The sequence below is a fragment of the Cervus canadensis genome, chromosome 23 (assembly GCF_019320065.1).
Source record: "Cervus canadensis isolate Bull #8, Minnesota chromosome 23, ASM1932006v1, whole genome shotgun sequence".
Taxonomy (NCBI): domain Eukaryota; kingdom Metazoa; phylum Chordata; class Mammalia; order Artiodactyla; family Cervidae; genus Cervus; species Cervus canadensis.
In genome coordinates this window covers 39,925,143-39,951,655 of record NC_057408.1, presented here as the reverse complement: position 1 = coordinate 39,951,655, position 26,513 = coordinate 39,925,143, and the positions used below count along the sequence as shown (strand labels likewise).

General features: G+C 40.9%; 1 protein-coding gene across 4 annotated transcripts in view; it reads right to left on the bottom strand.

Moving 5' to 3' along the window:
- Positions 1–26,513, bottom strand: part of GAREM1 (GRB2 associated regulator of MAPK1 subtype 1) — a 223,044-nt gene that overhangs the window by 143,476 nt on the left and 53,055 nt on the right. For 3 of the 4 annotated variants that reach the window (XM_043443677.1, XM_043443678.1, XM_043443680.1), the window contains exon 2: positions 2,497–2,637. The exons of the other annotated variant lie outside the window; for it this stretch is intronic. In XM_043443677.1, coding sequence (XP_043299612.1) covers positions 2,497–2,637 — 141 coding nt within the window. The remainder of the gene's footprint in view (positions 1–2,496; positions 2,638–26,513) is intronic. 4 annotated transcript variants of the gene reach the window in all.

The window sequence follows — 26,513 nt, the reverse complement described above, 5'->3', positions numbered from 1 at the left end:
AACCTTGGATGTGGAAACTGGGCATCAGTCATTTTTAAAGCTTCCCAGGTGATTCCCAGATATGTAGCCAAGTTTGAGATCCCTGGATGGAACATCCACAGCCATAAAGAATTGTATCTTTTTGTGTACAGATCCAAAGGACTCACAAAGCCTTTTTGAATTGGTCTCACTTGTTAAGGAGTGTACAGTCCAACTGGCAAGTGGAGATATGGGTGCATGTAATGGCTCAGCAGGTAAAGAATCCGCTTGCAAAGCAGGAGACACAGGAGATATGGATTTGATTCCTGGGTCAGGAAGATCCCCTGGAGGAGGAAATGGCAACCCACACCATATTCTTGCTTGGAGAATCCCATGGACAGAGAAGCCAAGTGGGCTACAGTCCATGGGGTCACAAAGAGCAGACATGACTGAGTGACTAAGAACAAGTCCAAGGAAAATGTAACAGAGCGAAACCTGAGGACATGTGCCAAACGCATGTGATACAAGGTAAGTGCATCAGGAGACAACATGGGGACAAGTCGGGGGTGCCAGCAGCCTCCTGATGCAATGACAGGCTCTGATGGAAGCACAGCTGAGGAAGGCAACTCTGGCCAGGGAATGGTTACACGGAAAAGTATTCAGGATGTCCAGGACACAGGAAGGTGACTAATCTAGCCAGAGTGGAAGGCCCACTCTTCTGAGTGGAAAAGGTAAGTTTGGAGAAGTGGACTAGAATCAGAGGATGAGAGCTTTGAGCAATAAGTTAGACTGGTGGCATGTGGGGTCTCTAAAGAAATCTGCACATCTGATCAAATGACAACATTCATTTGGGACAAGTGATGTCACAGTGCTATTCACAAGGGTTTGGGGGAAAGACTAAAAGTCAATCTACTAAAAGAACACAACAGATTAGGTAAATTTATTCATCTGAATCACAACCTCACATCTTCCTTCTTGGTTTTCCACAAAGTACAGGAACCGTAATTTTGGTTCTGCTAGAACTAGCATGGAACTCACCTGTCGTGTGACCACTGGCAGGAGAGACCAGGCAGGTGGAGGCTCTCTCTCATTCTCTGCCCCTTTGCCTGGCTCCCAATCTCACTCTTAACACTTTCTGTAGCTGTATGTTCCTCCTTTTTCTGTGAAGGCTATGCCTATGGCTGGGAAAGAGAATTCTAGGACAGGGTTTCAGGCAAGAGAAATCTTTTCTTAAAATTTTTCTGTAATAAGGATTTTGAGAAGTTTAGTGACCCCTAGGTCATATCCAGCAATGAAGACTCCTATGAATAAAAGGGGGACCAAACCATTCATTCATCCCATAAATATTTACTGGACACATACCATTTACTGCTGTTCTAGGCAGTGGGAATACAGTGAAGCCCCCTTTCCAAATAGACAACTCTCTGGGCAATGCAGAGATTTCACTCAAAAACATGACAGCAGTCTAGGGCGTCCTGCTACAGACTTTTGAAACATTAATGATAGCAGAGAAAAAGAAAAAGATCCTTCACATAATGAACTATAAGGAACAGAAGGAAGTATAGGATATATATATATATATATCATGTTTTTAAAAACTGCATGTATAAACTGCCACTATTGAAAATGGATTCAAGTTACTAGATGGATCCTAAACTCCTAGAACAGTGCTGGTACTTAGAAAGCCCTTAATAAAGATTAGTTAAATGACATGGACAGGAATTAGTTAAATAACAGTAAAATTAGTTAACATGTTAACTAAACTAGTTAAAAATTAGTTAAATAAATGCAACAGTGACATGTTACACTGAATGGAACTCCTCAAGTGAGGCAGGAAAGTAGCTACTATCCTAATTCAACTAAAGCAGTGAGGTCACCTCTGATGCCTGTGTTCTAAACGCTCCTTTGCAGAGGGACATGTGCAAGCATCTGACTTTTCAATTCAATACTTTTAAAACCAGACCATAATGCTTGTTTGTGCAATGGTATCTCGTAAAACCATGAAATCAATGTCTTTCACAAATTGTGCTCAGGTTAATGGAGAGATCCTCGTGCTCAGAGGCTGCCTACACATACGGACTGCCATTCCAGAGATGATATTTGTTAACATTTTCATTTTATGAATCTCTAAGAAGAATTTGTGCTTAACAGGGAATTCTGCTCAATGTTATGCAGCGGCCTGGATAGGAGGGGAGTCTGGGGGAGAATGCACACATGTACATGTATGGCAGAGTCCCTTTGCAGTCTACCTGAAACTTTCACAACACTGTTAATTGGCTATACTCCAGTACAAAATAAAAAGTTAAAAAAATGCACAAGATCATTAAAGAAAAAAAAAAAAGAATTCATGCTTAACTACATGCATTAATTAGAAATTCCTATGACAAAATGAATCTGATTACGAAAGTGTTTTGATCTTCTTTGTCCAAGTCATTATATCCTCTTGTTTATAGACAACTCCTACTTTCTCACTGTGGAGGAGAAAATTAGCATATTCAAGTACCCTTCCTTGGCCCTGTCCCTTGAGAGGAGCTTTACCTGCATAATGTACCGGAATCTCTATCTTTGGCCCAATGACATAGTGCCCCTCCTCCAAGCTATGGGCAGTGATGGTGGTCCACTGACGGCACGAGTGAATCAGAAGGTAGTCATTTTCCCGCAGCCCTTCTATGCATTCTCCTGGAAAATAAATTTTATATAAGAAACTTAGAATTAGCATCTGCTTATTCCATTCTCTGCAACAAAATTTCATTAGTTATAAGTTCACTAATGGAGAAGTTGATAGTTCATCCCAAGGTGAGATAAAGTCCACTTCTGAATCAGCAATTAAAAAAAAAAAAAAAAAAAAGGCATTCCATGCCAAGCTGATAACTATACACAGGATTCCATAAAAATGTTTCCCATTTATTTGCAAAGAGATTTTCAAATACCTCATTCTATCTTAGTGGTATTTCAACAATAATATAATAAAACAAACATATACTGAGTGCCAGCAATATATTGAGCACATCTAATGAAATGTCTTATATATATTATTTCAATGTAATAGAATAACATTATGAGGCAGGTACTGTTCCTTCTTTACAGACAAGAAAAATGAAGGTTCAGAATGTTAAGTATGGGGTTCTCCTGGTGGCTCAGTGGTAAAGAATCCACCTGCCATTGCAGGAGACATGGGTTCAATCCCTGATCCAGGAAGATCCCACATGCCTCAGAGCAACTAAACCCACGAGCCACAACTACTGAGCCTGGTCCCTAGAGCCTGGGGAGCCACAACAACTGGACCTTTGTGCTGCAACTACTGAAGTCCATCTGGCCTGGACCCCACGCTCCACAACAACAGAAGCCACCGCAATGAAAAGCCTACACACCACAACTAGAGAGTAGCCCCAGCTCTCTGCAACTAGAGAAAAGCCCATGCAGTAATGAAGGCCCAGATCAGACATAATAAATAAATAAACGAAATTATTTTTAAAAACAGAAATGTAAAGTATAGTCTAAGCACACAGGTTCAATAAGCAGAAAGGTGCGGATTCAAGCGTAGGTCAGATTCCAAAGCTTACACTCTTTTTTTTTCTTGGCTCGTGGGACCCTAGTTCCCTAACCAGGGGTGGAACCCAGGACTCTACCCATGAAAGCATAAAGTCCCAACCACTGGACCGTCAGGGAATTTGCCCCAAGCTTATGTTCTTAATCACAACAATATAACTACCAAAAATAAATTTATCTCTCTCTGTTGAAACAGTACTTGAGATTAAATGCTTATATCTCCTTTCAAATTTTACATGTTTTAGTATTGTACTGGTACAAAAACAGACACATAAATCAATGGAACAGAACAGAAAGCCTAGAAATAAACCCACACACTTATGGTTAATTAATCTACAACAAAGGAGGCAAGGATACACAATAGAGAAAACACAGTCTCTATAGCAAGTGTTTCTCAGAAAACTGGCCAGTTATATGTAAAGGAATAAAATTAAAACATTCTTCAACATCATACACAAAAATAAACTCAAAATGGATTAGAGACATAATTGTAAGACCATGTAACTCTCAAACTCCTAGAGGAAAAGAAAACATTGGCAGAATACTTTTTGACATAAGTTGCAGCAATATTTTTTTGGATCTGCTTCCTAGACTAATGAAAATAAAAGCAAAAATAAACAAATGGAACCTAATCAAACTTAAAAACTTTTACACAGCAAAGGAAGCCAGAAAGAAAATGAAAAAACAACTTACAGAATGAGAGAAAATATTCACAATGTGACTGACAAGGGATTAATTTACAAAATATACAAACAGCTCACATAGTTCAATATCAAAAAAACAACCCAATTAAAAAATGGGCAGAAGATCAAAACAGACATTTCTCCAAAGAAGACATACAGATGGCCAACAGGCACAAGAAAGAACACTCAACATCACTAATTACTAGAGAAATACAAACCAAAATGACAATGAAGTATTACTCACTTCACACCAATCAGAATAACCATCATCAAAAAGTCTACAAACAATAAATGCTGGAGAGGGTGTGGAGAAAAGGGAACCCTCCTAAACTGTTGGTAGGAATGTAAATTGTTACAGGCAAGATGGAGAACAGTAAAGAGGTTCCTTAAAGAACTAAAAACAGAGTTACCATATGATCCAGCAATCCCATCCCTGGGCAAATATCAGGAAAAGACAAAAACTCTAATTTGAAAAGCTACATGCACCCTAATGTTCACTGCAGCACTATTTACAATAGCCAAGATATGGAAGTAGCCTAAATGTCCACTGACAGATGAAAGGATAAAGAAGATGTGGGATATGTATACAATGGAATATTACTCAGTCATAAAAAAGAATGAAATAATGCCTTTTATAGTCATATGGATGGACCTAGACATTATCATACTAATAGAGTAAGTCAAAGAAAGACAGATATCATAATATCACTTTCATTTGGAATCTAAAACTATGATATAAATGAACTTATATCCAAAACAGAGACTCATAGGCATAGAAAACAAAATTATGTTTATCAAAGGGGAAAGGGGAGGGAGAGGGGTAAATTAAGAGTCCAAAATTAACAGATATACACTACTCAATATAAAAAAGGAAAACAGCACTGGGAACTATATTCAAAATATCATAATAATCAATAATGGAAAAGAATCTGAAAAAGAATATAGATGTAACTGAATATATTTAACTTTTTCTGGAACTCTCTTGCTTTTTCAATGATCCAACAAATGTTGGAAATTTGATCTCTGGTTCCTCTCTGCTTTTTCTAAATCCAGCTTGAACATCTGGAAGTTCACAGTTCACATACTGTTGAAGCCTGGCTTGGAGAACTTTGAGCATTGCTTTGCTAGCATGTGAGATGAGTGTGAAGAACTGACTCATTGGAAAAGACTCCGATAGTGGGAAGATTGAAGGCGGGAGAAGGGGAGGACAGAGGATGAAATGGTTGGATGGCATCATCAACTCAATGGATATGAGTGTGAGCAAGCTCCTGGATCTGGTGATGGACAGGGAAGCCTGGTGTGCTGCACGCCAAGGGGCTGCAAAGAGTCGGACACAACTGAGCAACTGGACTGAACTGAGTGCAACTGTGCAGTAGTTCGCATGTTCTTTGGCATTGCCTTTCTGTGGGACTGAAATGAAAACTTACCTTTTCCGGTCCTGGAGCCAGTGCTGAGTTTTCCAAATTTGCTGGCATATTGAATGAAGCACTTTCACAGCATCATCTTTTCTGATTTGAAATAGCTCAACTGGAATTCCATCACCTCCACTAGCTTTGTTTGTAGTGATGCTTCCTAAGGTCCACTTGACTTCACATTCCAGGATGTCCATCTCTACATGAGTGATCACACCATCGTGGTTACCTGGGTCATGAAGATCTTTTCTGTACAGTTCTTCTGTGTATTCTTGCCACCTCTTCTTAATATCTTCTGCTTCTGTTAGGTCCATACCATTTCTGTCCTTTATTGTGCCCATCTTTGCATGAAATGTTTCCTTGGTATCTCTAATTTTCTTGAAGAGATCTCTAGTCTTTCCCATTCTACTGTTTTCCTCTATTTCTTTGCACTTATCACTGAGGAAGGCTTTATCTCTCCTTGCTATTCTTTGGAACTCTGCATTCAAATGGGAATATCTTTCCTTTTCTCCTTTACCTTTGGTTTCTCTTCTTTTCTCAGCTATTTGTAAGACCTCCTCAGGCAACCATTTTGCCTTTCTTTTTCTTGGGGATGATCTTGGTCACTGCCTCCTGTACAATGTCACAAAACTCCATCCATAGTTCTTCAGGCACTCTGTCTATCAGATCTAATTCCTTGAATTTATTTGTCTCTTCCACTGTATAATTGTAAGAGATGTGATTTAGATCATACCCGAATGGTCGAGCGGTCTTCTGTACTTTCTTCAATTTAAGTCTCAATTTGGCAATAAAGCGCTCATGATCTGAGCCACAGTCAGTTCCCAGTCTTATTTTTGCTGATTTTATAGAGCTTCTCCATCTTTGGCTGCAAAGAATATAATCAATCTGATTTTGGTGTTGGTCTTGTGATGTCCATGTGTAGGGCCTTCTCTTGTGTTGTTGGAAGAGGGTGTTTGCTATGACCAGTGCGTTCTCTTGGCAAAACTGTTAGCCTTTGCCCTGCTTCGTTCTGTATTCCAAGGCCAAATATGCCTGTTACTCCAGGTATCTCTTGACTTCCTAGTTTTGCATGCCAGTCCCCTATAATGAAAAGGACATCTTTTTTGAGTGTTAGTTCTAGAAGGTCTTGTAGGTCTTCATAGAACTGATCAACTTCAGCTTCTTCAGCATTAGTGGTTGTGGCATAGACCTGGATTACTGTGACACTGAATGGTTTTGCCTTGGAAACAGAGATCATTCTGTTGTTTTTGAGACTGCACCCAAGTACTGAATTTCGGACTCTCCTGTTGACTGTGAGAGCTACTCCATTTCTTCTAAGGGATTCTTGCCCACTAGTAGATATAACAGTCGTCTGAGTTATATTTGCCCATTCCAGTACATTTTAGTTCATTGATTCCTAAAATGTTGATGTTCACACTTGCCATCTCCTGTTTGACCACTTCTAATTTACCTTGATTCATGGACCAAACATTCCAGGTTGCTATGCAATACTGCTCCTTACAGCATTGGACTTCACTTCCATCACCAGTTACATCCACAACTGGGTGTTGTTTCGCTTTGGCTCCATCTCTTCATTCTTTCTGGTGTAATTTCTACATTCAGAAAAACTCAACATTCAGAAAACTAAGGTCATGGCATCTGGCCCCATCACTTCATTTCAAATAGATGGGAAAACAATGGAAACAGTGAGAGACTTTTTTCAGGGGGGCTCCAAAATCACTGCAAATGGTGACTACAGCCAAAAAATTAAAAGGTGCTTGTTCCTTTGAAGAAAAGCAATGACCAACCTAGACAGCATATTAAAAAGCAGAGATAATACTTTGCCAACAAAGGTCCATGTAGTCAAAGCTATGGTTTTTCCAGCAGTCATGTATGGATGTGAGAGTTGGACCATAAAGAAAGCTGAGCACTGAAGAATTGATGTTTTTTAACTGTGGTGTTGGATAACACTCTTGAAAGTCCCCTGGACTGCAAGGAGATCAAACCAGTCAGTCCTAAAGGAAATCAGTCCTGAATTGGAAGGACTGATGCTGAAGCTGAAGCTCCAATACTTTGGCCACCAGATGCAAAGAACTGATTCATTGGAAAAGACCCTGATGCTGGGAAAGATTGAAGGCAGGAGGAGAAGGGGACAGCAGAGGATGAGATGGTTGGATGGCATCACTGACTAGATGGATGTGAGTTTGAGTAAGCTTTGGGAGCTGGTGATGGACAGGGAAGCCTGGCATGCTGCAGTCCATGGGGTTGCAGAGTCGCATATGACTTAGCAACTGAACTGAACTGATACGTAACTGTAACTACAACTGAAAGTAACACAACACTGTAAGTCAACTATACTTCAATAAAACAATAAAATAAAATTCTATGTTTTGCCAATTCTCTCTGGCCTCCTACTAAATTTCCCAATCAACTGAAAATAATGAAACTTTGTAACATACAATGAAATTATTTTTCATTTTAATATTTTCTAAAGTAACTTTTCAGCATTTGACCCAATAACGAACCATTTCAAAAGAGAAATCTATCCTCTGAATCGTAAAAAAAATTTTTTTCCCTAGATATTAAAATAATCCATCCCCCACTAACCTGGTTTACAATTTTTCAATGGTCAAAAAATGAACCAACAAAAACAACAGCAGCCTGAAAAGACAAATTTCTTTATACAGAAAACAATATGCCTTCCTTATTTTTGACATTATATTACGATGTCAAAATATATTAAATATATTTATATTTATATATCTGAATAAATGAATTATTATTGATTTCACTATGTGTTCTGAAATAGCATTCATAAACTTTTCAAAAATTCTTAAAAGTGTCAGTATTTTTTCAGAAAATAAAGTAGAGGAAGCTGTAATGATCAACTTGGTTATCAGAGTCATAAATGGTGGGAGGACGAGGTTCATAAAGCCACCACCAGGGGACCACTGGTTCTCATGAGCCCTCTGCATCCCTCAAGCGTGAAAGAAAGCAGGAAAGAAAGATCTGGAATGGCTGCACCAAAGGAGAAATTAAGCAGCCTTCTAGGCGTTCCCCTTTGGGAGGCAGGATGGTAGGAAGGGCCTATACACAGGAGGCAGGAGTTACAAGCTTGCATTTTGAGGTCCAGCAGACCTGGTCGCGTCCGAGCCCTGCCCCCGCCATGGTCTGGTCCTGGGCAGGAACCTTCTCTTTACTGTGAGATGGGGCAACAATGGTCCTTGCTTCACAGAGCAGCTGTGAAGACGTGCAGTGACAGTGATGGAAAGATGCAGCACACATCTGACCATGTTAGGAACAATCTGTAAAGGTCAGCTATTAATTTTATTGGAAGCTTTTTCTCCCTAAAACTCAGCCCTCACATAAACATTGTAATTTAGGTCCTAATAATCTTCCCCAGGTGAGGAAACGACCTTTAGAGCAGTCGAGAAGTTTGTCCTTTTCTCGTAAATGGCAGAAAACTCATCCCATGATCCCGCTCTCTACTCTGCTCTTCCAACACCACAGTCCTTTGCCTTTGAAAACCACCAATGAAAACCCAAGAAACAGGGAGACACTGACCTTCGGCCTCAAGGCTCACTCCTTGACTCAACCTATCAGACAGGCGCTCCTCGGAGTGCTTGAGATGCAGAAGCAAAGCAAACAAATGGCCCTGCCCCAAGGATGCTCAGGAATCCAACAGGAAGGCGACAGACAGGGCCACTAACACAAATGAATGATTAAATTATGAATTACAAAGTGAAAGGCACCATGGGAAAAGGTAAGAGATCAGGAACATACAAGAAAGAAGAGTCACTTGCAAGTTTGTCATTTTGAGATATTTCTCATTTATTTATCCAACAAACATGTATTTATTTTGCCTTTTTAAAAAAAACAGCTGGAGAGGCAACCTTGCAAGCATGACTGAGGGGATGAAAAAGCTTGAGGAAAGTGTAAAAAGTACATTATTCTTTAGTCAATAAGAAAAAAAAACAGAGGCCATTTGAAATTCCAGGGAAGACAAAAAACCTAGATAAGAAAGCTTTGTCCAAACATGATGAAAATAATAAAGAGGTATGATTTTAAGCAAAGATCAAAAGACAACGACACTAAAAATCAAACAACCCCCTGACCTGATTTACCGAGTTATAACTGATATTCAAAGAACTGTACATATTTAATGTGTACAATATGATGACCAACAAACACTTGAGAATTTTTTATGCACAAAGCAACTGGGGAGTGAGCAAAAATATAAAGAAGACCTTGCCCCTCATTCTCCTGGGTGAGATATGTTCTCATGTAATTTCATGTAAGGCAGGATGGGAGGAACACTATTGCAAGAGGAGTAAGATACTGAGAGTAGAGGTGGGGACTTCAGCAGAGAATATTAACAAAATGCTAAAGGGGAATAGACAGCACTTGGGTTGATTCTTCTGTGATGGATGAGTTGGGCTTAAATGAGGATGGAATAGGGAGCCACTGAAGAGTTTTGGATAAGAAAATTGTCAAAATTCTGCTTTAGGAAAATTAATGTGGTGGTACTATAAAAAAATGGGCTTCCCTGATGGCTCAGTGGTAAAGAATCTGCCTACCAGTTCAGGAGACGTGGGTTCTATCCCTGGGTTGGGAAAATCCCCGGAGAAGGAAATGGCAACCCACTCCAGTATTCTTGCCTGAGAAATCCCAGGGACAGAGAAGCCTGGTGGGGTTACAACCCTTGGAGTCGCAAAAGAGTCAGACCCGACCTAGTGACTAAACAACAACTATGTACAAAAGATAGAAGAGAGAGGAGAGACCTGAACCACAAGGTGTATGCAGGAAACTCAGAAGGAAAACACAGTGCCATTCAGGGAAAAGAGAAAATGTCATTTTCTGCAACTAAATTGTTGTATCATAAAAACTGTTTTAATTTTATTCCACAGTGGGCTCTAAAGAGGCAGCCAAGAACCAACTGCAATCAAGTTAGTCAGAAAATTTAACATGAAATCCTCCCATGATGCAGTAAGCATTCTATCAAGAGGATTCAGAATGATTGCTGAAGCCATAAAGTAGTAAGAAACTAACGCCTGTTTTTCAGCTTATGTCTTTTTCATTTTTTAAAACAACTGAACCAAGTGCCTGCTTGAGGCAAAATAAGTCTCACAAAAATTGTCTAGGAAAAAAAAGCTTAATATAATCACTTAAAATATCCTAGGGCAGGTCACTAATAGAGACACTATTTAAATGAATTCATGAAGTAAACATTTTTTTTGTGCTATAATTATCCTGCTGCTTAAGTACTATGTATAACATGCTAAAACTTACATATTTAGCTCAAAGATGTAGTAAAAAGAACTCTCAAAGAACTGTGTGTTAAATTCCAAAATACGTTAGTGCCATCCTGAAATTTCCCCACATCTGGGATATACTTACAAATATTTGACTGGTTTGCCCTTGATTCTCAAGTCTCACAACCTGTTAAAGTCATTTCTCATGTTAGGGGAACATGAATCCATGAATTCTTTAAAGTCAATCCACTTAAAAAAAATCAATCTCAAAATTTAAAATAAATGTTTATAATCTGGACTTACACAAACTGTGTTCCTCTATCTGTTTGACCAACATAATCTCCTGATTCACCTTTCTGATGTCTCCATCTTACCTGCTCCTAGTTTTCTCCTCTTTATATCCATCTACATTAATTGTAATTATAGGAGTTAATCAAGGTTCCCAAATGGCTTCCCAGGTGGTACTACTGGTAAAGAACCCGCCTGCTAATGCAGGAGACACAAGAGACACGGGTTCAATCCCTGGGTCGGGTAGATCCCCTGGAGAAGGGCATGGCAACCCCTCCATTCTTTCCTGGAGAATCCCATGGACAGAGGAGCCTGGCAGGCCATGGTCCACGGGGCCGCAAAGCGTTGGACACGACTGAACGACTGAAACACACACAATCAAAGTTCCGCCCTTAGCCTGCTCACCTTTTCTCTCTCCTTTACAATTGTATGCATGTCTCAATGGTCCAATTAGTTATGGACAACTCTCGAATCCATGCTACCGGTCACTAACTTCTCTCCTGAGCTCAGAGTCCAGACTTTACCTTCTGCATACTTCTGCGAAGCTATTCATTCAGGCACCACACATTTATTCAATACTTATCCAGGACCAGCTATGTTTTAGGACCTAGAGATACGGCAGTGAACCAAGTACCTGCTCTCATTAGATCTAACCTCTTGACTGGGCTTTCAACCTTCTATTCTTCACTCTTTTGATTTATTGAAATCTTGCTGCAGACGAAACTTTTAAAAGAAAACAGCACTGCTCATCTTCTTCTTCAACTCCCATCTGCCTTCAGAGGTTCCCAGCCACAAGGAGGCCTTAATTCCATGGCCCAATACTCAAGGCTCCCATGATCTAGTTCCGAGGAGTCTCTCACCTTATGTTCCCCACATCATATACTGGAGTGCAAAAAAACAGTTCTCTGGTCCACATACACATGGCACTTTCATACATCTGGGCCCTCCTCTCACTTTCTTTCATTTTCTTGCAATGAAATGCCTTGTATTTGAATTTATCTCCCAATCCCTATTTACTCATGACTCATCTTACTGGCTCTTGAAAGACCAGCTCTCTGAATGTCCTCCTGCTTTGAATACCAGTATTTTTCACTTAAACTGTACTAATTTTGTAACTTTGCTTATAATCTATCCTAATTTATAAATTTTAGAGCTATGAGCACAAGAAATTTAGATTGACTGTTTAGTGTTCATATATATTTAAGTGACATAATAAAAAATTAACACTATGAAAATTACAGGCATTTTTTCCCTTCTAAAACTAGTCTTTACATTTATCAAGTTTGAGAACTGTGAAAGTGTTAGTCACTCAGTTGTGTCTGACTCTTTGTGACCTATGGTCTGCAGACTGCCAGGCTCCTCTGTCCATGGGATTCTCCAGGCAAGAATACTGGAGTGGGTGGCTGTTCCCTTCTCCAGGGGATCTTCCCGACCCAGGGATCAAACCCAGGTCTCCCACATTGCAGATTCTTTACCGTCTGAGCCACCAGGGAAACCCCTTGAGAACCATGGGGATAAGGAACAGACCTTCAAGACCGTAAGTGCTGTTGGATGAGATCCTCTCTAAATCATCTGGTTCTACCAGTATCCACAGTAATGCAATGAAACAGCCCGGATTCACTGCTCTCCAGGTTTTTTTGTTTTTTAACTGAGGTATAACCGACACAACATGGTGTTAGTTTTAGGCATAAATATTAACAATATGATTCAAATGTACCACAAAATAATCACCATAAGAATTTCAGTTAACATCCACCACTATACACAGTTGCTATTTTTTTTTAAAGAGACTTTCAAGATCCACTCTCCTAGCTACTTTCACATGTGCAATACAATTATATTAACTATAGTCACCATGCTGTATACCACATTCTCATGACTTAGTCATTTTATAACAGGAAACTTGTACCTTTGGCTCCCCTCTGCCCCTTCACCCATTTTGCCCACCACCCTCAGCCCCCACCTCAAGCAACTGCCTTTCTTGTTTCGCTTTTTAAGTATTCTAAAATAACTTTTAACTTAGGCTATTCTCCCCAACACTGAACCTTGTGGTTTTTTTTATGCTTTCTATTTTAGCTTTATCTGAACTGTAATGAAATTCATTACAGCTGAATGTGTCTGGGTAAGTGTATAACTGCAGTACCTTTATACATGAATTACTTAGAATGTGTCTGAATCAGCTCAAGTCCTCGTGTCTGGCACAGCAGAATCCAAATTTCTATGAAATGCTTTTTTATTTTTAAACATGAAATATGACTGTACTCAGATGACAACTGACAATGTTTTGATATTAAACCTGTTAACTTACTGCTGATGAGTTCTGTATGAAGGTTGGGTTGAATGCAGAAAAGAAAGCAAATACTTATGGTGTTATTTATTTATTCATTTTTGCTGTTCTCATGTCACATGGAACAAATGAGGGACTCACTCACTTCTCTAACTTGTGTTGTGATTTTGGCAGCTAGTAAATTAAAGTGTTTTCTGATTTTCCACATCTGTGTCTTTGCTCTTGGTGCAGCATTTCACACCAGAGTAACAGGCTCTATCTCCACAGAAGGCACATATTGTTAATCCTTTAAGTCCTGACTCTGCTTTGCTTTAGAAATAATATATCATCTTAATGGGGCTTCCCTGGCGGCTCACTGGCAAGAACCTGCCTGCCAATACGGGAGGCATGGGTTCAGTCCCCGGGTGGGGAAGACCCCCTGGAGGAGGGCATGGCAACCCACTCCAGTATTCTTGCCTGAAGAATCCCATGGCCAGAGAAGCCTGGGGGACTCCAGTCCCTGAAGTCACAAAGAGTCGGATATGACTGAGCAACTAACAGTACACCACTTGACTATGGTCTTATATTGCTATTTATTTTTCTCTCGTAAAGTATCATTTTAACTGGATTTCCTCTCAGGGAATCAGCAGCACCCTCCCTGTCTGTGGTGGGTACTCCCATATCTGCTGACTAACTAATAAGGCCCCTCTAAAATAATCTGATTTGTTGATACATGTGTACTGAGAATGAGGTTTACTGAATTGGGTATTCTTTAAATCTGTTTTAGACACAGACTGTTAATGTCATAGCTAAGTCTATCAACAATGGGTAAACTGAAATGTTCTACTTGTTTTTCTGACTACAAATCTAACTTAACAGCTGTACACTGCTTTATTTTACCAATGTTAAAAGGAAAGCTACTTGAGTGATAATATTGTACATATACTTCCTCATTACTAATAGTGTTGCCTAATTTTAATTATGTATTTATTTGACCTTAAAATCCTTTTCATGCATAAAGGAAACCTACTGAATTAACTATTCAAAGCACTGCATTTCTCTCACTAAACATTTTAAAAAATACCTTTGATGTCAGGGGCTGATTACCAGGCAGGTTTCTTTTTCTTTCCAACCCCCCTCGCAGTTAAGTGGTGTCACGTCACTTAGTGATCAGCCAATGTGTGGGAGCAGAAATGACATTTCCTACTTCCTGTCCTGACCCATGAAAACTGCCCACAAGCCATCCTTTATGCTCTTTCCTTGGCCACGGGCTGAATATTGATTCCCAGAAAGATCTTGGAACAAGCTGAAGATAGCCCAGCTGCCAGCAGTCTGGGTTCCTTAATTAATATAGAGCGGAACAAACCACCTGCCCCCACCTGGTATCGATAAACCACCGATGATAGTCCTACATGGTCATTTTTCACTATTTAGCTCCCATACATTTAACTACCAGATGAAATTAAAGGTATTTACCTCCTTTTTTGGTCTTATATTTTGCAAAAAGAAATAAGGAAAATTCTACTTTCTCAGATTTCTCTTTGTATGTAAAATCTTAAAAAAAAAAAAAAAAAAAACCAAGTTATTATTTCAGGCGCATGGGAAGCTTTACATCTAGCATGATTGTCGACCTAACCATAGTAAATTGTAGCTTTTTTAAAATTAGGATTCACCTTTAACTTGGAAAGTGGCAGAGATTGCTGCCACTAAGTTGCTTCAGTTGTGTCCGACTCTGTGTAACCCCATAGACGGCAGCCCACCAGGCTCCGCTGTCCCTGGGATTCTCCAGGCAAGAACACTGGAGTGGGTTGCCATTTCCTTCTCCAATAAGTGAAAGTGAAAAGTGAAAGTGAAGTCGCTCAGTCGTGTCTGACTCTTCGCAACCCCATGGACTGCAGCCCACCAGGCTCCTCCGTCCATGGGGTTTTCCAGGCAAGAGTAATGCAGTGGGTTGCCATTGCCTTCTCTGAGAGATTGCTAGAGACCCAATAATATCTCACTGACTCCCTGTCCTCAGTAACACTCCCCTCGTGGGCACATGGCTACCCAGAATACTGTTCCCAGGCCCATAGCAAGTAGGTGTAACTCTGTAAGTAGGTTACAGCCAATGCGATGCAGTGCAACTAGTGTACGTAACTTCCAAGATATATATGCATTTAAAATGTTTACTACACCAGAAAATTCACTGATTACAGTTTACAATTCAAAGTATATTGTGTAGTCATCACCACCATCTAATTATAGAACATTTCTATCATCCCAAAAGAAATCTCAAACCCATTAACAATTAGTCTCTACTCCCCACCCCAGCCTTAGGCAACCTCTACTTTCTATATCTATAAATTTGCCTATTCTGGAAATTTTGTGGGAATGGAGGTATAAAATGTGTGAACTTTTGTGTCTGACTTCTTTCATTTAGCATGTTTCCAAGGTTCATCTACGTTGTAGCATGAATCAGTATTTCATCCATTTTAATGGCTGAATAGTATCTGATTATATGGATATACTATTTTATTTATCCAGTCATCAGATGATGGCCATCTGGGCTGTTCACAATTTTGGCAATTACTGAATACTTACGATAAGAACATCTGTATACAAGTTATTGTACGGACATATGTTTTCATTTCTCTGAGATATATACCTGGGGTAGAACTGCTGGGTCATATGGTAACTCTATATCTAACTTTTGAGAACTCCCTGACTTTCTTCCAAATCAGCCACACCATTTTACATTCCCTCTAGCAATGAATGAGAGTTCCAATTATTCTACATAGTCCAACACTTGCTATTATCAATCTTTAATTTAAATTATAAGCATCTTAGTGGGTGTGAAGTGGCTTTTGAACTGTGGTGTTGGCGAAGACTCTTGAGAGTCACCTGGACTGCAAGCAGATGAAACCAATCTAAAGGAAATCAAATTTCCCCAATCCTAAAGGAAATCAACCCTGAATATTCATTGGAAGGACTGATGCTGAAGCTCTAACACTTTGGCCACCAGATGCAAAGAGCCAACTTATGGGCAAAGACGCTGATGCTGGGAAAGACTGAAGGTAAAAGGGGGAGGGGGCGACAGGGAATGAGATGGTTGGATGGCATCACCGACTCAATGGACCTGAGTCTGAGCAAACTCTGGGAGATGGTGAAGGACAGGGTAGCTGGCATGCTGCCAGTCCATGGGGTTGCAAAGAGTTGGACATGACTAAGTGACTGAACAACAACTAACCCAGGATAGCTAAGATGCAAATGAAAGGAATGATTTCAGTGAGCCCAGACTCTTGCATCTTCCCATACATAGTGCTAAATTCCTTAACATGGGATATCTGGTTTTCTTTAATTAACAGTTATCTTTAAAGATTCAGACTACCTGCCCTTTGTTGCAAAATGTCTATATAACCTGGTTCCTTCCCTCGCCTCCCAGGAGCAGTTCTCGCAGGGTTACTTGAGATACTGTCTCCAGGGCTTGAAGTCCTAAAAATTCCCACCAAATAAAATATAACTCCCAACTTTTAGGTTGAGACTATTTTTTAAATGGACAGTTAGTTAGCCTAAAAGTGATGTCCGGTTCCTTTACTGACTAGAAAGTATCAAACATTTAGAAAGATGAAACAAATGCTTAGAACCATTAAATCTGCATTAATCTTGACTTGAATGCATAGGCATGAAACAACCAGGAACTTTGTCTCTTCAACCAGATTATCACCTCTTCAGGCCCAACATCATCTGTTTCTCTTCTGGTTTGCATTCCACAAAACCACTGTGGAACAGAATAAGGATATAATGAATGCTTTCTGAATGAATAATCTTGGGTAGAAATGGGTAAGCACTCACATTAAATAAGTCTAAGTATAAATGAAGCACTAAGGTCTTATTCAGTATTTAAGCACCTCGAGGAAAGCAGAGTATGTAGAAAGGCTGTTTTTTTCAAATCTCCTATTGATCTCTTCCCACCCTAAACCAAATCCACAAATCTACACTAAGATCCCCTCCTTAGATGAATCATCTGTTCAAAGGCCCCAAAACTGTAACCTTGGGTTCTAAACAACAGAAAGAGTTTTCACGTTTTATGCTTCACTGTGAAATCCGAAGAAGAACAGAAAGAAACAGAGATGAATTCAGACAAAGCATTAAGTGGTAAGGGAGTCAAAGAACCTCATGGCGAAATCTAAACCAAAAGGAATGTATGAAACACAAGAGAAAGATGCTGAGAGAGGCAGAGAGATTAAGGATATATTATTACCTCTTTTCAAATGAACCCTGGGACAAAGGACTCCCTTTTCAACAGCAGATTTGCCAGGAATAATACTCCTGCTGTAGGAAACAGAAGTATGCCTACTTAAATCTGAAATTTTATGCTCTGAAATACTGTACTTAATATTTAAAAGATAAGAATTCTATGTCAAAGGATTTTCAGAAAAACAGGTGAACCACTGTAGTACCAGTATTTCTACAAGCATTGACAATATACTAAATCTCTTACTACAGCGTCTGGCACAAACCCTGGAATCACATTTCTGGCAGGTGAGGGAGATGCGAAAATGACACTTTGGCAATCCATTAAAAAAGGCAGAATACAGACACTCCTCTCTCTGTAAGTCTGATACAGCCCATGTGTCCTCCCGTGTTAGAGAACCTACGGTGATGCATTTGGTTGGCGTGACGTGCGTCTATCTATCACATGGTGCGAGGCGACATTCACACCATAAAATGACACGGAGAACAAGCACTGGAGCAGGCAGGTGTCATCTCAGACTCTTTCAGAGACCAAGCTCTGAGATGGGCGGGCAGGCAAAGGCCAGATCACTAGGCACATTCCTAGGATCCTGCTCCTTGCCCAAAGCTCTTTGCTTCCATTAATTCAAAGGAGTATGTGATGATTCCAGACCCTAGGGGGAGGGCAGTTTGGGATTTCAATAGCCTAAGATTCAGAGCCAGATTTAGGTTTGAATTGAGATTTGAATATTTATTAACTAAATGACTCTGGGCTATTTAATATCTTTGAGCCTCAGAATTCTCAGTTAAAATGATGGTGATAATACTGTTAGGAGGGACTTCTCTAGTGGTCCAGTGGTTAAGAATCCACCTGCCAATCAAGGGACATGGGTTTAACGCCTGGTCTGGGAAGATCCCACAGCCATGGAGCAACTGAGCCCGTGAGCCATAGCTACCGAAGCCCGAGAGCCCGTGGTTCCACAACAAAAGCAGCCATGGTAAATGAGAAGTCCCTGCCTGCCGCAACTAGAGAAGACCTGCACACAGCAACTAGAGAAAGCCCACGAACAGCAGCAAAGACCCAGCACAGCCAAAAATAAATAAGTAAATAAGATAATAAAGAACTATAAAGAAAGCGATAAAGAAAGCTGAGCACCAAAGAGTTGATGCTTTTGAACTGTGGTGTTGGAGAAGACTCTTGAGAGTCCCTTGGACTGCAAGGAGATCCAACCAGTCCATCCTAAAGGAGATCAGTCCTTGGTGTTCATTGGAAGGACTAATGTTGAAGCTGAAACTCCAATACTTTGGCCACCTGATGTGAAGAGCTGATTCATTGGAAAAGACCCTGATGCTGGGAAAGACTGAAGGCAGGAGGAGAAGGGGGCGACAGAGGATGAGATGGCTGGATGGCATCACCAACTCAACGGACGTGAGTTTGGGTAAACTCCAGGGGTTGGTGATGGATAGGGAGGCCTGGCGTGCTGTGGTCCATGGGGTTGCAAAGAGTTGTATACGACTGAATGATTGAACTGAACTGAAGATAATAAAATGCTAAAAAAAAATACTATAAGGAAGTTGGGATGAGTGGGTGAGGATAAACATAAAGGACTCAGGATAGTACTGTATAGCTAGAAAGTTTGTGAATAATATGCCTTTGACTTATTTCCTTCCTCAGTGAGTTCCCTTTCTCTTACCAGCCAGGCTCAGGTACACAGTAGTTTCTTCCTCCAATGAGAAAATGCTCTGATAATTAATGTGTTATAATTTGCACTGTATGCTTCACATCAATTATTAAAATAAAGCCATGATTTTCACCAGGTTTAAATGTCATGTTAAATCCAACTATTTTATTTCAAGAGGATAAACTGAGCTAGCTGTAAGTCACACAGGATTTTTTAGTTTCAAATGTGGTTTTGAGTCCCTTGAGCTTTATTATGTGACAAAACAAACATAAAATACTGAAAAATCAAACCAAAAACTATGATTTACTGCTACAGAAGTTGTAAGAGAAGACACATTCTTAGAAAAATAACTGAATTACGTATTTGACAGTTTTTAGAATTTTCTTACATTAAGTCGATTTCCAAAAATCCTGCATAGCCATAAAAAGAAAACCAAACAAGATTTTGAAAAATAGAAACAAAGACTCACACATACACCACTGCTGAAAATCTAATGTTTCCAGTGTCAACACGCAAAACCACTGAATTTTAATATTCCCTGTACACATAAGAGAGGGTAATATACAAAAAGTGCAGTTGCCAAATAACATCTGAATGTCTATTTTTCCAGCCAGGTTGCCTTTAAGGTGGAAGGAAGACAACGCTTTACCTCTACAAATCAGAATACATGTAATAAAAAACTTCAACGTGAAAGAACACCATATTAAAATACTGAAAATAAATGGCCAAAAGCTTTAAAAATATCAGATCACCCAATTTTATAGATAAGTCTATACAGATACTGTAGGCCTAAAAGTATAGAGTGCCTCTAATAAGCAGAAAATAGAACTGGAAAACAGACCAAGAAAAAAATAAAACCCTTTCTTAAAAAAAAAAAAAAGGCAAAAAAACCCAGAAGCCCCCTACCCCCGCCACTAAACCAGGAATTTACAGATATTAATGGGAAGACATCATCAATTAAGTTCGTTAGTTATACCCTCTAACCAACCATACTGTTCACAGATAAATTACAAATTATCTGAGGCAAAATGAAACAAGAAAAAAAAAATCACTTTGACATTTAATCCTCCGTACACAGGGCCATTTCCTAAATGTGTAATCTGAGACATGGACTATTTAGCTGGCTTGAGGAAAGGCAAGATACAGTTGCATGAGTTGTCAAGTGTTTTATGTACACATATACTTTTTAAAATTAAAAATCTATTTTAATGGATCAAAATTATGTTGGCAATTATTCATAACACAGTCATTATTAGTAAATGTTAAATTATGTTAAATTTAAATAACACTTGAAAGGTTTTCACATTGACAAATAAGGGAAAGCACAGACTGGCTCAATTAATGAAGGGCTCCCCACAACCAAGATCTATTCATGAGTCACTATGTGAATGTGACCAAATGACTCAGGATGTTCTAAGCTTGCTGAGCTAGACAGGAGATAACTGGAATGTAGTTCATCATATATAAACACATTTATTTTTTTCAGACAAGGGCATACCTAATTAAAGAAATTTACCTGAATGATATGGAGATAATAGAAATGAATACCAAAAAATCTTCTACCCCATCCCATTTTCTTTTCCAGCTCTAAGAAACAAAGAAGTAACTATAAATTGTCCAGGGGACCAATATCCAGAAATATTATTCCATTAACTTAATAAAAAGAGAATATTTTCTTCCATTTCAATATTTTTCTTCCAGATGCAAGAGAAATCTAAGTAGAGGGCCTAAATAAAACCAAGGACACTAAAATAGAACAATCACACACATATAATAAAACTGACAGCCTGTGTTCTCTACTCCCAAGTCACACAGTCAAAATGAGATATTTTCTTCTTGGCATGCTTGCAGATTGCAGTGGTGGGACTCTGATGCCCATGTCCGGCCAACTGCTCCTTGCTGCTGTGTTCTAGAAAAACACCTGCCAGCCAATCCCACACATTTCTTTCTGTTCTGGGTCCCAGTCCCACCTCTGCTATAGAATAGCCACATATCGCTCTTTTGCTAAGCATACACATGTGAAACGGGAGTAACAGGCCCACTTCAACGGATAACCGGCTTCCCAGGTGGCTTAGCAGTAAAGAACCCGCCTGCCAATGCATGAGACCCAAGAGACTTGGATTCTATCCCTGCGTTGGGAAGGTCCCCTGGAGGAGGAAATGGCAACCCACTCCAGTATGCTTGCCTGGACAATTCCATGGACAGAGGAGCCTGGCAGGCTACAGTCCACGGGGGTTGCAAAGAGTCAGACATGACTGAGCAACTGAGCTCACCACACCAATGGGTAACAAGCAAAACATCTTCTACAGCAGAATATAACATCACCAAGAACTAAATCAATAAAGGGAAGAGGAACAGAAATGATACCCTCAGATCACTTTAAGCAGGAAGATAACACCATGGAAAGGATCAGACTTCCCCATCTCCCTGCAATGGCTGGAACCTATGTGAAGGATCATGTAACACAGAACCAGGGAGGGCTTCCCTGGTGGCTCAGTGGTAAAGAATCTGCCTCCAGGAGGATGCAGGAGACACCAGTTCGATCCCTGATCTGGGAAGATCCCATATGCCATGGAACAACAAAGCCTGTGTGCCACAACTACCGAGCCTGTGCCCTGGCTCCCAGAGAGGGCAACCAGTGAGCCCACGAGCCCCAGAGCCCGGGCCCCACAGTAGGAGAAGCCACTGCATGACAAGCAATGAGGAGGAGCCCCCACTGATGGCAACTAGAGAAAAGCTTGTGCAGCACAGAAGACCCACCCCCACAAAAATAAATGCATTTATTAAAAGAAAAAAGAAGAAGAAGAACCAAGGAGACTTGGCTCAGGATTTTAAAAGAGAAAAGGGGGAAAGAAATAGGATTTGCCTTAATTCACTGCAGACGTGGCTATTAGGGCAACAGATGGAAAACACACTAAGCTGAGAAATGGTAACACTGCAGCTGAGAAGAGCAGTGATCAGCATCAGTAGAGAGAAGTGGGGCAGGGACAGTGTATCTGTTTCCTAATTCGCTGACTCCTCTGCTCTTTGGCTATCACAACGCTGACCCTGAACTGCCACCCTGGCAGTTAAATTGACCACCACCTCACTCATCTGTCCCAAGGACCACCAGGAAACTATACACCTTTGGGAGGTCTGTGATGGATACTTTTCATTTAGATTGTAAAGAACGGAATCCAAAGCTGGACACAAGAGAGCTACAGAGTATCTAGCTGCATTGACTTCACACACAGGAAGGTTTTTCTGCCTTGGAGCTGTCTTCACTACAGAGAATCCAGCAGCCAGGGGTTCCCCAGACTAGTCCCACTTACTGTTTCACTGGAGTTCCCTCCCCAGTATTTCTGCTGCGTGGACATATGTAGAGAAGTATTTATAAAATACTTCTGGGGAGATACAGAAAGAGCCTAAAGCTCTACCCAGAGTCAGATAAAGGGCAATTATGAAAGGGTCAAGGGCTTTCCTGGTGGCTCAGACTGTAAAGAATCCGCCTGCAAGGCAGGAGACCCAGGTTTGATCTCTGGGTCAGGAAGATCGCCTAGAGAAAGGGATGACAACCCATTCCTATTCTTGCCTGGAGAATCCTGTGGACAGAGGACCTTGCCGGGCTACAGTCCATGGGGTCACAAAAGTCAGACACGACTTAGCAACTAAATCATGTGAACGGGTCACTCAAACTATATTCAGCTTTGCCAATTTGTTAGTTTGTCCTGATAGCAAGTGCACGCAGAGCTATACACAACTGTCAGGCACAGGCCGAGCCTGAGCTCCAGGCCTATGTATCTAATTGACGTCCAGATATCACCAGCTGAAGGCCCCCATGAGAACCTGAAAACTTAATATATCCCAGAATGATGATCCTTCCTCCAAGAGCTCTGACTCCTCCCATCTCAGTATAGGGTAGCTCCACCACCACCCCCGACCACCCAGTCAACCAGGCAGTCATTGCTGGGGGTACCTCTTCCCAGCCCCTCACCAAATCTTATGGGTGCCTACTGAACCAGAGGCAACAGAATGTAGTCATTAAGGGTGTGCACTGTAGAAGTAGCTTGCCTCAGTTCACATCCCCAAACTGCCACATGCTGTTGCGTAATTCAGCAAATTACTGCAAGGAGATTAAACTAGCCAATCCTAAAGGAAATCAACCCTGAATATTCATTAGAAGGACTAATGTTGGAGCTAAAGCTCCAATATTCTGGCCACCTGATTTGAAGAGTGAACTCATCGGAAAAGATCCTGATGTTGGGAAAGATTGAAGGCAGGAGGATGAGATGGTTGGATGGCATCACCGACTCAATGGACATGAGTTTGAGCAAGCTCCAGGAGATAGTGAAGGACAGGGAAGCGAGGCGTGCTGCAGTCCACGGGGTCGCAGAGTCAGACACGACTGAGAGACTGAACAATAAATCTCAGCTAATATTTTGGTGTTATTATCCTGCCTCAGTCTCTCTGGGCTCCAGCCCTTTCTACACATCCCGTCTGCTCTCACTGAAGGCAGGCTCCCGACAGCTCTCAGCGGGATATTGTGAGGGTGTTTCCACCTAAGTCCTGGCACCCCTCTAACCCAGCTTCCATTTTGCTGCAATTACAGTCTTTCAATGCAAATCTGCTCTCATTACTTCTCAGCTTGGAACTCTTCTGTGGCTCTTCACTGCTAAGAGAAAACAGTCCGAAATCCATGGAGTACAGCCTTCCTGACCTGGCCTCAGTAATGACACTGGGAAGGTCTGAGGCCTGAAAGGGCCAAAGAGACCCACGGGTGAAGACTAGCTCAGCTCCGTGTGCTATCTAACTCAGGTCTCCGTAGGCTCTTCTCAGGCTTATCCTGTTGCCTAGAGTGCCCTTCCCCCACAGCTGTTTAAACTTGAAATTACAGAGTCTAACACTGCCCCCCCTCTGCCACCTTTGCAAGAGATCAGTTCATCCTTCCGTGAGACATTTCATCAAATATCTCCTTCACGCCTAAGATAGCCTCAAGTCCATACAAGACTGGCCCAGGCTAGATGTAGCTTACCTCCCCAGCAAGTCATCCTCCGGCATGTGATAGAAACAGAACTACCTGGGGTTCTCTGAAGAAGTCTCCTGCTTCTCTGACAGGCTTCCTTCTGCCTCTAGGATGGTCTACTATCCTTTCTTCCCCTGGGAAAATCTCATTCTTAGTGAAGTCCTCATTGGTGCATTCCTTCTATTTTCCATCCCACAGAAGAAACGGTTTCCCTCTCTCCTCTTCCTGGCACTCTGTACTCATTCCTCCCAGGATCCTTCTATTTGTAATGACATTTCATATTTGTCAGCTTGCTTTCCATGCTCAATGCACATGAATTTGAGCAAACTCCAGGAGATAGTGAAGGACAAGGGAGACTGGTGTGCTGCAGTCCATGGGGTCGCAAAGACTCGGACATGACTGAGCGACTGACTGAACAACAGTACTTCCATGCTCAAAGTCTTGGGAGTCCAAGTACTTAATACTAATGCTCAATTTACATTTGGGGAAGGAACTCCTGTATAATTGGTGGTCTGCAGTCATTTTCACTCTTTAAATTCAGAATGTGTCTTACCATGTGACCCTATTTCTTACTCAATAGAATTTGGGATTTTGCTACTATACCATCCAAAACTCAAAGCCTACTGATTCCTGGCATAGATTATTTTGCTGCTGTTGTTCAGTCACTGAGTCGTGTCTGACTCTTTGTGACTCTATGGACTGCAGCACACCAGGCTCCGCTGCTCTTCACTACCTCCTCAAGTTCATTCGAATTCATGTTCATTGAGTCAGTGATGCTACCTGACCATCTCATCCCATGCCGCCCCTTTTCCCTTTTCCCTTCTATCTTTGGCAGCATCAGGGTCTTTTCTAATGAGTCGACTCTTCTCATCAGATGGCCAAAGTATTGGAGTTTCAGCATCAGTCCTTCCAATGAATATTCAGGGTTGATTTCCTTTACGATTGACTCGTTTGATCTCCTCGAAGTCCAAGAGATTCTCAAGAGTCTTCTCCAACACCACAATTTGAAAGCATCAATCCTTTGGTGACCAGCCTTCTTTATGGTCCAACTCTCACTCTGAATATGACACCTGGAAAAACTACAGCTTTGACTAGACGGACCTTAGCAAAGTGATCGCTCTGCTTTTCAACATGCTGTCTAGGCTTGTCATAGCCTTCCTTCCAAGGAGCAGGTGTCTTTTAATTTCACAGCATCCAGTCACTGTCCACAGTATTGTGGATCCCAGGCATCGACAACAAGGAAAAAGTTAATGTAAAAAGGTGGGGTCATCATATGAGGCAAAATTTTTTTGTAATTCTAAATGGAGTAGTAATAATGAAATGTGGAATCACAGAATTTCAGAACTAGCAGGAAGCCTGGAGAAACTAAACACCACCTGCCTTCATTTTCTGTTTGAAGAGAAGGACACAAAGTTCCCAATCAGTGAGTGGCAAGCGAAAACTTCCTGGTTCTTGGTCTTAAAACCAGGCAATCCCATTACACCAGATGAAAAGGAAAACTAAACTGCATGTTCTATAAATGATTTATCCGGATTTCACACGAGCACATATGCAGCTCACCTAAATTACATGCCTCAGTGTAGTTTCAGAGCAAACCCAGCCCAAGTGAATATTGTGATGAACAGACAGACGACAGACAGCTGCTTCTGAAGTCTGAGGGCAGAGTCTGAATCCTGGCCCAACACTAGCTGTGTGATCCCAGGGAAGCCACAATCATCTCTGAGATAGTTTTCTAATTGAAATGTGAAGAACAGCACCTCTTTCATAAACTGTTGTGAGGATTAAATGAGGATGTTGATGAGTGCATTCTGTGAATCACAAATGCCACATAATGCCAGATACTCAGAAAATAAAATATAAGGGGTGGGGGGAGGGTACTCGATTACACTGATGCAATAAACATGAACTTGGGCAAACTCTGGGAGATAGTGAGGGACAGGGCAACCTGCAGTGCTGTTAGTTGATGGGGTTGCAGTGTTGGACATGACTGGGTGACTGAACAACATTAGTTTACACTCTTTAAAGCACTGAAAACTAGTCACTTGTTAATTGTTTTGTATATCCTTATATCTTTCTCTCTCTCTCTCTTTTAAACTCTTGCATTCGTTTCGCTCATCAGTGTTGCACCAGATCCTAAATAAGGAAAAGAAAGGGAAGGGAGGGTATTGTGTGCTAAGTCACTTCAGTCCTGTCCAACTCTTTGCGACCCCATGGACTGCAGTCCACCAGG